This window comes from Magallana gigas, chromosome 5 (assembly GCF_963853765.1).
Source record: "Magallana gigas chromosome 5, xbMagGiga1.1, whole genome shotgun sequence".
Lineage (NCBI taxonomy): Eukaryota > Metazoa > Mollusca > Bivalvia > Ostreida > Ostreidae > Magallana > Magallana gigas.
The window spans coordinates 33,219,844-33,232,580 of NC_088857.1; the positions used below are offsets into that span (position 1 = coordinate 33,219,844).

The 12,737-nt window shown below is 33.8% G+C and overlaps 1 protein-coding gene across 3 annotated transcripts; it reads right to left on the reverse strand.

Annotated features, from left to right (window-relative positions):
• Nucleotides 1–839: 839 nt before the first annotated feature.
• Nucleotides 840–7,701, reverse strand: LOC105342683 (serine-rich adhesin for platelets). 3 transcript variants are annotated; one of them, XM_011449700.4, is made up of 6 exons: nucleotides 7,541–7,701; nucleotides 5,982–6,156; nucleotides 4,347–5,341; nucleotides 3,806–4,114; nucleotides 3,447–3,694; nucleotides 840–2,187 (listed from the first exon to the last, which is right to left on the reverse strand). In XM_011449700.4, exons 2-6 carry the CDS (start codon nucleotides 6,108–6,110, stop codon nucleotides 1,709–1,711), a joined length of 2,160 nt encoding a protein of 719 aa, XP_011448002.3. In that variant the 5' UTR covers nucleotides 6,111–6,156; nucleotides 7,541–7,701; the 3' UTR covers nucleotides 840–1,708. The 3 variants fall into 3 exon arrangements, with proteins under 3 accessions (XP_011448002.3, XP_019928655.3, XP_065940666.1); XM_020073096.3 differs by having other exon boundaries at nucleotides 5,982–6,126; nucleotides 7,541–7,698; XM_066084594.1 differs by lacking the exon at nucleotides 3,806–4,114.
• Nucleotides 7,702–12,737: the final 5,036 nt, after the last annotated feature.

Below are 12,737 nucleotides of genomic sequence, written 5' to 3' on the forward strand. Positions count from 1 at the left end.
TTGTGATATATTATGAAAATTTAGGCATATCTGTACAAGTTCCAACAAAAACAATTGCTAAAATTATCTAAATACAGCATATTAAAATTACCTTCAAATTTCCCCATTTCTTAGATATTTTACCATACTATCGGGTGTCAATCTTCAGAAATAAAATGTATATGGCATGTGAATTGATAAAACCACTTGTCAACCCTGAATTGATACACAATACCTATCCATATAAATGAAATACCCTATATGCAATATTCTGCGAGAAAATTACTAAGTTCAACAGCCGGTATTTTTTCATAAATTATTAAAAAATCACAATCCAAGTAATATGCATATCTCAGATATATGTCCAGTTGATCTGCAAAACATCAACTTCCTATCTTGAAAACTGTCGGAGAAGTTACTGTACAATATAGGGGCACCCTTTCGGCAGCCTCCCGCCATTTTCACCTTTCAATAACCATGCAGATTTTTCCTCAAGACAATCCGGTTAAAAACGTAGAAAAATGATATAAAATCTTTTAAAGGTTTCTATGGTAACAATTTAAAAGTGTTGGTTTCTCCATAAATTGTCTTCTATGAAATAAAAATTGACAAAAGTACAAAGGTTGTTTTATGTCTTTGGTAGTTTATATTTGTGGACAAAACCTTTTAAAATGGCTTCAAAATAGGTAAGTTTTGCTACTTTCCATCTTTAGCCGTGGTTAGCAAATTGTACAAAACTCCAACATAAAGTCAGGTGGAGTGATACTTTTTTTTGACGTTAAATAAAGTAGGCAACACTCTATATACAATATAATATACTACCATGATTATTTTAGTTTTGTTAAAAATGAACACACAGAATCATTTTGGCTATTTATTTTAAATACGTGTAATATCATCATTACAAACATTGCAGCAATTACATCTGCATAGAATATAAACATTAAACAATTACCGTAGTGCAACTTTTCAACAAAGCAGACAAAATTGACAGTATATTTCTACATAGAAACAAAAAAACTGGTTCAAGGTCCATGTCATCACGCAACCATATAATACTGAAATAACATGTTGTTTATTCAATAAAAGGTTAATGTACATGTACTTTATCTTTTTGATTTATGACACAGTGGCAGCTGAGGTTATTTCCTTATAAGCCTCATACACTGCAACTTTTATAGATCAGCATGCAAAAGTGTTGTGTACATGCAGTACCGATCAGACCCAACCTAACAGAAAGTAAAGTTAACCCAAACTAAACCCTGGGATTACTTTTAGGGTTACTCCAGGTTTAACAGAGTGAACCCAGAGTAAACCCATAGTTAACCTGAAGTGGACCAAAAGTAAACCCCGATGGGACGCAAATTTTCATACAGCAGACCCAGAGTAAATCCTGAAAGTAAACTCGGGGTTTAGTTTGGGTGTGCTCTGGTGTTAGGTTGGGTGTAATTAGTACTGAGAATTTTTGGGTAAAAAGAAGTAAGACCAACCACCAAGTGTTGGCAAAAAGTTACAAAGCTCCCTTTCTGTCATATGAGAGTGAATTTTTGCATTGACGGCTATCAGAACATCCCCTTGGTGAATGACAGGTTCCCCCTCATAGAACAAGGTTTTTGCATCTTCTGTGATAAACTGAACATATTCACAGTCATATGATATTCCATCCAATAACAAGTTCACTCATTTAACCTATTGCAATTGCTTGTTGGGTTTGATGAATAAATTGCTTTTATTCTGTGGAGATAGTCTGTTCTCTTTCTTCTTTTGATTTCTTTTTACTGGTCATATTCAACTCTTCTAGTGTTCTATAAATAGTAGCTAAGCACACTGTCTTTTTCAAATTTGATTTCTTCAGTAATTCATTTCTAACATCTGACAACTGCATTGATGGTTTTGATTGTTTCAGGAACTGGATGTACTCAATATCTTCTTGCGACAATTTCCTTTTTCTTCCTTGATTAACACGAACTGGAGTTTTTACACATCCTTCTTTACAATACTGGGCCCAAAAATTAGTTATTGTGGTGGGGCATACTTTAAAGTGAAGAGCTGCTTTTTTTCGCAGTCCTCTGAGTATAGGGTATTCACCACGCCGCGCACCATTCCTTTCCATGTAGTCTATTACTTTTTTTCGAAAGTCGATTCCTGTTGGCATTCCACTCACATACACCCTTCCTGCAATATTTCTTCTTTTGACTTTTTCCAAGCCTAATAAAAAATCAAATATAATGATTTGAATATACAGCTGATGTTTTCCCATTTAAGGGGGCGTGTTAGAAATTTATACATGTTTATGAATTATATCTATGTGGCTACAAAATAATTATATATCATTATCATGATAAACTCCCATCATTACATCATTACAACATACTATCTTGGAGTAAAAAAAACCAAAGGTTATGCACCTGGCAACGAGACGTGATCCGGCTTTTTGGATAAATTTACAGTTATAATGATAAATTTATTATTACCCTTGTCTATTTAAAAGTCTTAATTACAAAACAGTTACTGTCTTTTTAAAATCAAATGTATGACGTTTACTTATATAACAAAGCTATTTTGAAACGAACTCTTTTAAAACCCGCTTAAATACAGACGTTAATGCTTACTACATCATCAGTTTTAGAGAGTGGTGATACGGCATCAGAAAACCACAGTGTGGTGATCTTGAAAATCGGATCACACTCTGTAAAATCGACAGTATCAAGAAGGGAAAATCTTAAACCTGTCTAAGCATCTAGATAATCAAGATCACTCTCTGTATCTGAAGCTACTTCTGTGATTCATTTATATTTATATAGTTGAATCAACCATGCACTTTTAATTAGTACAGGTACAATAGTTTATATAAACATGTGACCTGCTCCAAAAAACAAAACCTCCAGCAGCATCCGAAACCTATGGCTCAGCTTCAGCATCCACATCTGTGGATGCATCAGTATCACAAAATGCATCATCTATCCAAATTTGGGAAAGGCTCAATAACAATTAAGATTTGTCTATCAAAGGGCACCTGCTCCAAAAACTTTAACCAGCTCCATAAACCTTAATCTTATTCAGCATTCAAAACTTTTGCATTCAAGGCTGTCCAGTGTATGAGTATCATAAGACGCACCATCCATGCAAGTTTGGTAAAATTAAGACAATGACTAAGATACAGTCATCAATTTTATCCTCCAAAAACTTAAACCTTCTCCAAAAACCTTAACCTCCTCCAGTATGTGAAATTAATGACCCAGATTCAAGTAGTCTTTCAAGTACATAAGTAGGTCTAGATCATCATCCATGCAAGTTTGGTGAAGATAGGACAAGTAATATCTAAGATACAGGAACTGCAACAAAAACTTTAACAAGGTATGGATGCGGACGCCAGGGTTTTAGTACAATGCCCCCCCCCCTTCTACTTTGTCTCAGTGAGCTAAAAAGCAAACCCCCTTCCTTACAATGCTCATCTCAAAACTTACCTTTTGCATTGACTGAACTTGAGGACATTTCATCTTGACTTGAGCTGCTTTCTGATGACATTGAGGGTTTATCATGTAAGGAGCTGGACTGACTTGTTTGGGTTTCATCTCTCTGAGCTGTTGACAAAAACATCCCCTCATCTGTATGGATGATGCTGTCTTCCAGTTCCATTTTAACAATACTGTGGTCTGCCTCAGCGCTAGGTTTGGTACTCATAGCACTGCTACTAGCAGAAGTGTGTGTCTGACTACAAATAAAGACTATTGTTATCAACTTATGTACCTAAATATAATCACAGCAAGACTATCATAATAATTAGGTATTAAGAATTTTTTTACACTATGTTTAAATACTACACCTGTTTGATTTTTCAATAGACTCATTTAGATGGATATCTAGCTGCTGTATAGATGAACTTGGACTGAGAACTGGTTGTTCATTGTTCTGGTCAATGCCAGCACATGATTCACTCACTCTAGAGAAATCACCAGAGAGAAAATTATGTGGCTGACTTGTTTGGGTTTCACCTCTCTGTGCTGATGACAAAAACATCCCCTCATCTGTATGGATGATGCTGTCTTCCAGTTCCATTTTAACAGTACTGTGGTCCGCCTCAGCACTTGGTTTGGTACTCATAGCACTGCTCCTGGCAGAAGTGTGTGTCTGACTAAAAATAAAGACTATTGTTATCAACTTATTTGATAAATCAAAAAACTAAAATTATCTACAATTCTACATACAGACAATATGCCAAGAAAATCCATTTGGTTACAAACTACAAATTGATACATGTACAGTACTTAAAACATATTGAAGTTCTTATGTACCTAATATAATCACAGCAAGACTCATAATAATTAGGTATTAAGAATTTTTTACACTATGTTTAAATACTACACCTGTTTGATTTTTCAATAGATTCTTTTGAAGACTCATTTAAATGGATATCTATCTGCTGTATAGATGAACTCGGACTGAGAACTGGTTGTTCATTGTTCTGGTCAATGCCAGCACATGATTCACTCACTCTAGAGGAATCACCAGAGAGGAACTTATGTGGCTTTGGGACTTGCTTTAACAAAACAGGATAAGGTTCAGCTTGTTTTGTCTTTTTCCCAAGCTCAGAATTGGATGACTCAATCGTCTGCGGTGAATGATCATTAGAGATAATACGAGCAAGGGGACATCCATTCAATTGACTGCCATGCCTAGACGACGGAACAGGTCGAGGCCCTGTAGAGCTCAAAGAAGTGGAGCTACCTTCCTTAAAATTTGCATTGGCAAAGAAAATCACTCCTTCACCTGAGGCTTTTTTTGTGTTAACATTAGCGGACACCATGTTAGAAGAAGTTAGATATGACTCTGATTGATCAGATGTGGAAGGACCTTGTTTTAACACAGTACCTCCCATTCCACCACCCTGTGACTGGGTCGCACAAAGTGGAGATACTTGCTTAAAAGTAATACTTTCACTGCTACAATGATCAGATGATGGCTGTTTTAAGCTTTTTGAAAAATCACTGTCACAACTTTCATATGGCTGTTTCTGTGAAGAATCTAATACCACTGTCAATAAGTTTGTTTTTCGAACATGCTTGAAGTCAGCCTTGTCAGTACGTCCATGATTTTTAGAGCGTGATGACAATATGCTCTTGCTAAAGTCTTTGCAACAACTAACTATACTGTCAATATGCATTGAGCGAGCCAAATTTTCAACATAAATGTAGTTTTCTTCTGTCAACATAAGGTAACCTTCATAAAGATATTGAAGGAAAGCCATCACAGATTCCTTTGTCATGTCGGATTCTACTCGGATTTCTAACAAAGATCCAAATGAATAATTTTCCATTGACTGTAGCATGGGACAGGAAGCAGCTAGAACCAATCTGTGTGCCTGAAACCAGAAGAAATTACTTCTCAACATCATAATATTATTCAACCCGTTAAATCAATGGATAAACTAAGTCATGCATTATTTTCTATAATAATTATTTATCTTTGAAAAAGTCACTTGCTGTCATCAAAAAAGATCAATTAGATGAAGAGTCTCAAAAATTCCTGACGTCTGGCCCTGGTGCCATAAAACTTAGACGAGCTTACTTTTGATCTCAGTCTCACTTTCCCACTATATTTTCCTTTTGTAAAAGCGAGACTGAGATCAAATGTGAGCTCGTCTAAGTTTTATGGCCTCGGGGCCAGATTTTCAAAAGACTAAATCCCTGTAAGAAACATATTTTTGCTCCTGTGAATTTATATCATTAGAAAGATTTTTACAGCTTTTGCCACACACATGTACTGATTTCAATTGTTTTCCATTGACAGGTATGCGTTTTTATTTTTAAAAATCAACAAAAAGTGAGGAAATGTTTAACTCGGAAACTATAGCTAGTGCTAGTATGGGCATGACATTACTTGACCGATATAAACACATTCAAAAGTTAATTCTAACTTAAATACGGTAAATATTCTAAAACAATAAATATGAATAAATTTTCATTGATTCCTCAAAGCTGCTGTAAGAGGAGGCACCTTACCATTACAGACATTTTGTCTGACTTGATGACAGCATCACACAACTTCTGTTTCTTCCACAGCCCACACAGCTGAGACTGCAGGTTGCTGGACTGCACAGGGCTCATATAGATCTTGTGATAGCTAATCATTGTGGTCTGTACTGGACTTTTAAAACAGTGACAACAAGGACAAAGTCTTTAACAAAAATAAGCATTTGAAAAAAAAGAAGTTTAAAATCACAAAATACTAAGGCAAGCGATGAATTACAATCAACTTGTAAAAAAAGAAGTTTAAAATCACAAAATACTAAGGCAAGTGATGAATTACAATCAACTTGTACCCAAACTGCCTTGTACCCAAACAGACGTGTAATCAAATACTGTAGATTCCTATTTAAACATGAGGAAAATATATCCGTGTAAAATCGCGAGAAACCCATCTCACACATTTTAAAATCTCGCTTTTATTTAATAGACATATGTACATGTAAACTACATGAAACTTTAATAAATATTCGGCATTCACGATTTTATGTCCTTGCAATTTGATTGAAAACGGCTAAATTGCGGAATTAAGTACTTGTGTAAAATAAGGAATCTACAGTAGCCGGAGCAATAATTGACTTCAGTTATATTATTATGCATGCCTTCAACAAGTGAGAAGAAATAACAAATTTATAAATATAATTATTTTTTTAAGATAAGATTGCTTGAAGCAGAAATTGTCTATTAAATGTTGATATATATATTAGGAAACTATTTGGCAAACTCATAGGAGAAAGTTTGTGTGAAGATATTAAATTATCAATGATTTCCATAATATCTTCATTATATAAAAACCTAAGCTTCTTAGTTCATCTTTTAATGTAATTAAAATTCAAATATCATTGTTTACAACCGGAATAAGAGATCATGAGTCTGTTTAGGTACGACTTCACTTGACTCCAAAGCGACCAGTTCTTGCACATCAGTACCATTTCTCACCAGTGCATTGTTATGTCAGTTTTGGGTACAACTATATGTGTTGATAACAAGATGTAACAAAGCATTTGTGAGAAATGGTAGGTGACAAGATTGAAGAACTGATTTGAAGCCAGAAGAATTGTTCATTGTACAAATAAAGTTGGCACATAAGATGTATATCTTGTCGCATAGGAAAAGTGAAAATTTCATTGATGATTTGTGCACATTTTTACATTATAATTGTTTTTTTTTGTTACCTTACAATGAGAAAATTAGCAAAAAATGTTAAAAATGCATTATTGTATACCAAAATATGGATCTGAATTTATAGAAGCATGAGGCAATTTATGCAAAATACTTCATATTTAAAGCTGCTTTTAAATGATTCATTTGTCTATGAATTTGAAACATGTAACGGTTTCTCCGAGTCACGGGCGCTGGAAGTTTTTTATGCATGTTTAAAAAAAATCGTTCTTATAAACTGATAAATGCACATACAAATTATACATATTAAATCTCAGTGCTCGTGCTCCCAGTAATTCAGCAGTTCAAGGCTATAATGAAAATTTTCAAGGCAATCATGATTTCGTTTACATAGCAAATAATATGAGATGTACCTGTGCTTCAATCACTCATTAGGCTTAACCAATATGCGATGAAATTCCAACCAACGCTTAAAGTAAACATTACAATCACAGAATCAGTCAAAGATCAAACTTCTTTTGTTGATCTGACGGACGGCGCCATTAAAAATGCAGCGGTAGCATAGAAAATCGTACCCTTGATAATTCGTAACGTAACCATAGGCGAGTATGTATTTTACATGTACATTGAATAATTCATACATATTAACCAATCAAAATTTATTCAAAGGCACAAAATAAGACAAACCCTTCCGCATGAGGTTTGGAGAAGTTAGCATAATTTCATTTTGTTGCTTTGACTCTTGCTATCAAGAAGTTAAGAATATAGTTTTGCACCCTCTCAATTTCAAAAAATTCTGAATTGTAACTTTCATGACTTTTACTTCATAGGGGCCTTACAGATATTAAGCCAAAAATGATCAACGCTTTACCATTTTTCACAAAATCTTCTTTTCCTCTCCCACACATCTGTAATCACTGGTAATATAGACTGAATTTATGATTATCATAATAATTATAATTATGTAGACAAGGAAGCCCTCTACCAAAATCGTTAATTTCATGTCCCCCGGGGTGGGGGTTTTGACTCTAGGACGAGACCAAATGGTAAAATAATGTTATAATTTATTTTTAAAAAATTAAAAATAAATCATATTAAATATACGACAAGCCATTATAAAAATGGAATTTTTTGGTAATTTTTTTATGCCTTTAGTTGATGTTTGAATTCTGAACTATCATATGATATATATAAATTTTGATTTCTATCGATTGCCTACTTAAACATGTTAAATAAAGGTTTAAACGATAGTATATTACAAGAGAATGGGAATAATTTATCTGCTGAATAGATTGTACCTGTGTAATACAATTGTTCAAGCAATTGTTAGATATGGCCAGAAATTATAGTCCTGACTTTTACCCCATTTCATTTGTAACCAGTGACAAGGCACTGTTTTCTGGTGACAAAAGTAACATAACCTATGACAAAACTGTTAATTTTCTTTTCACTGGATGGTTTAATTTCATCCAGTAACAATGTTTACAACTATATTCTATTGGTGACAAAGGTAACAGAGGCAATGAGAGGTGACGAGCCTTTTTCTGTTCAGCTGGGAAAAACGAGTGCGTGTACTCGTACTCGAAAGTCGTTTTACTCGATGGCTTGTCAGTTCAAAACTGTATGAACTATAATCGAATTTTTAAAGAAATAGAGGAGAAAATACATTATTATTGTAGATGTTATTATAAATCTGTGTTTCTAGCGATACTGTATAAGTAACCCTTTTTTTATTTTCCACACGTTTACTCAGTGAAATATACACCGGATGCTGAAGGGGAGTACTTTATTTCGAAAAAAAATAAATCGGTAGGGTTTTTTGATATAAGAAATAAATGACAGACGTTGTACGAAATTTTTAAAATAAGAAATTTCAAAAGCATTTATAAATGTGTATTTACGAGGGTTGTTCGGAAATTATTGAAACAACACAAATACCTATCTTTCTAAGTGGCAAATTTAAAAAGACAAGAGATGTTTGTGAAACACTTCTGCCCCCCTCCCTTGGAAACATCCACAAAGAAAATGAACGTAAACTTAAATAACTCGAATTTTTCTAAGTCCAAGGGCCATAACTCTGTCGAAAATTGCTCTATCATACCCAATATCAAACTTGACCTAGATATTATCATGATAAACCTGGGTACCAAATTTCATTTCAATATGTTCATCCTCTGAAAAGAAAATGAACGGAAACTGCAAAAAACTAGAATTTTTCTATGTCCAAGGGCCATAACTCTGTCGAAAATGGCTCGATCGTACCCAATATCAAACTTGACTTAGATATTATCATGATAAACCTGTATACCAAATTTCTTTTTAATATGTTCATCCTCTGCGAAGAAAATGAGCGGAAACTGCAAAAAACTAGAATTTTTCTACGTCCAAGGGCCATAACTCTGTCGAAAATGGCTCGACCGTACCCAATATCGAACTCGACCTAGATATTATCATTATAAACCTGTATACTAAATTTCATTTCAATATGTTCATCCTTTGCGAAGAAAATGAGCGGAAACTGCAAAAAACTAGATGTTTTCTACGTCCAAGGGCCATAACTCTGTCGAAAATGGCTCGATCGTACCCAATATCGAACTTGATCTAGATATTATCATGATAAACCTGTATACCAAATTTCATTTCAATATGTCCATCCTCTGCGAAGAAAATGAGCGGAAACTGCAAAAAACTAGAATTTTTCTACGTCCAAGGGCCATAACTCTGTCGAAAATGGCTCGATCGTACCCAATATCGAACTTGACCTAGACATTATCATGATAAACCTGTAAACTAAATTTCATTTCAATATGTTTATCCTCTGCAAAGAAAATGAACGGAACTGTTGGTAAACCAACAGACCAACCGACCGACAGACAGCAGCAAAGCAATATGCCCTCCCTTCTTCGAAGGGGGGGGGGGCATAAAAATTGGCTGAACATTGAAAAATCCTAACCTAATAATTGAGCAAAGTAATATCACAAAATAATGAATAGTTTGTTAATGATAGTACATAAACAAGTCGGTGTTCGGGGTACCCAGCGCAGGCACAAACTCGGAGTTAAAAAAACCTTAAACGTTTATCTTCATTTTAAGTGTTGTTTATGTTACACCTACAATTCTTGATAAAAAGAAATAAGATTATGTATGTTCATTTTGCTATTTATTATGACTAACTTTTAATGTGTAAGTTTTACTAGTTTTCGAGTTGAAATACGAAGAGAGTACTTAAATATTTACCCATCGTCTCAAGCCACGGGTTTTGTGACACAAAACCCGTGGCTTGAGACAATGATATTTACCAAGCAATTGAAATCTGACTGAGACGGTTTATTGAATTTTGACGTCAAGATGGCGCAGCGAATATACATAAAATTGGTGTGAACCTCGGAAGAAGACCTTTTTTGACAAAGAATTTGCTTAAAAATAAAAACTAAACGATGGAAAACGGCCGAAAGCTTCCGTTAATAGTTTTTTATTGATTGTTTAATTAGAATTAAAACAAAAGGACTAAATTACAAGTACTTTTTTCACATTTTTATTTTAACAGTTCTAAGATATATAGAATGTAAGAGAAGTTTCACAGTAAGTTGACTTTTGGTTAGAAATAACTCGACTTTAAAAAAAAAAAATCAAGAATGGAAAATAAATATGTAACTGTTGCCATTTTGAAATAGAAAGAAAAGATGAAAAATAGTTCATGTTTTCCGTTCGTTTGTAAGGTGTTTATAACATACGAGAAAGGAAAAACGTTAAAATGACGTTGCGATGAGTTTGAGGTTGCGTCAGGTCATAAGCAAGTTTGTTTGTTTACCAGAAATGAGTTTACAATAACGACTACGACGACAGACAACGGACAAATTAGCCCACTTGAGCTTTCAGCTCAGGTGAGCTAAAAACTACACGACGACTAGAGATAAAGAACTTCAATTCATCATTTTTTTTAACTGATTTTTTAATAGGGACTACATTGTAAATATCAAGTATTTTTTCGGGTAAATCTTTTCACAAAAAAATCAAGAACGAAGAGATTGTGTAAATGATGACATTTTAATTAATGAGAACGAAAGATGAGAAATGAAGAATAATTTTTATTTCCGCTCAACTGTAAGGTGTTTCAAACACAGCACAGGAACCTGAATTTTTATCAATCATGCAGTCGCTTAATAAGTCATATATCGAAAAATTCTACCCCTACTATATATAAATACTATATATAAATATTATATGTATTTATATATAGTATGGGTAGAATTTTTCTATATATGACTTATTAAGCGACTGATTGATAAAAATGCAGGTGCCTGTGAACACAGGCGCAATGAGAAGCATTAAGGTCAAGATCTAGTAGGCCTAAATGATTCCTGAGAGTCTTTTTGGAGCTAGAACCATTATGATGTCATAATTGATTTGAAGAATCTTTTCCCCGTACTTTACGGCTTTGAAGGAATTATGTAGAAAATTAAACAACTTTTTGACATTCTCTGTTAAATCATGGGAAAACTAACCCCGATACCGATATTCAACTTGACATCATTTTAAAGAGGAATTCAAGAGCTTGTTGAACCGTTTTTGGGGAGACTGTAGGCATTCTAGAAATATTTTACTAGTCAAAAATGGACAGAACTCTGAAATTCATTTTTCCCCTTTATATTTCATAGAAATATGGTTGTTTAAAACAAATTTTTCATTGTTTTTCCAACAATTTTAGCCCCGGTACACCCTATTAAACAAAGCTATTGTTATGAGGCATCATTGAAAGAATTTATATTTTAAATTTTATAAACCTGTAGGCACCTTTCATTTACTAGATCTTGACCTTAAAATGACGTTGCGATAAGTTATAGATAAATGGATAATACTGTGGACCACCTTATTACCATGCCTGTAAACCAGGCCAAGGGAAATAGTGCGGCAGACGGATGATGTGAACTATAGTATTTTTTTATATATATTATTTTTAAATTATTTGAAGGAGGGAATGTAAATACATGTAGCTTGAACATAAATTTTCTGGCTTATTTTCTAAAGGATTAAAAACCTATCGCAAATTCAGGACGCCTAGTAAAAAGTGAGAAACGACAATGATCACATGATTATAACGGCCCTACCAAACCTTGCACTTCAACAAGAGGCCCAAGGGCCACATCGCTCAGCCGAGCAACAACGGCCAACTAGCATATCTCGGGACCTTAGCAGATTTACAAATTCAAATGCAAACACTTGGACAGATGCAAAAGTAATTAGTTTATACACATGTAATTTACTTACTCATTTTAAATGAATTAAAATTTAGAAAAGGGATTATATTCTGCAGAGAAAAAAAAAATCTTTCCTAGATTGTTTCAGTTCCATTAACAACATTTAAAGGATTTCCTCATTTACACTAAACTGAAGTTTTGTTTTATCATACTTACCGTATCTTAAGGTTCTCCGATCCTCAGCCTCAGAGTATTTTTTTCATCAATAAAAATGTTATTTTTCTTTCAAACTTTATAAATGAGATAAAATGAAATTTTTAGATGGTATATATGCATTTTACAAAGTTAATGCAAACTTGCCGACTATGGATATAACGGAATAGAGAAACAAGTTGAGTTTGAAAAAAAAGAA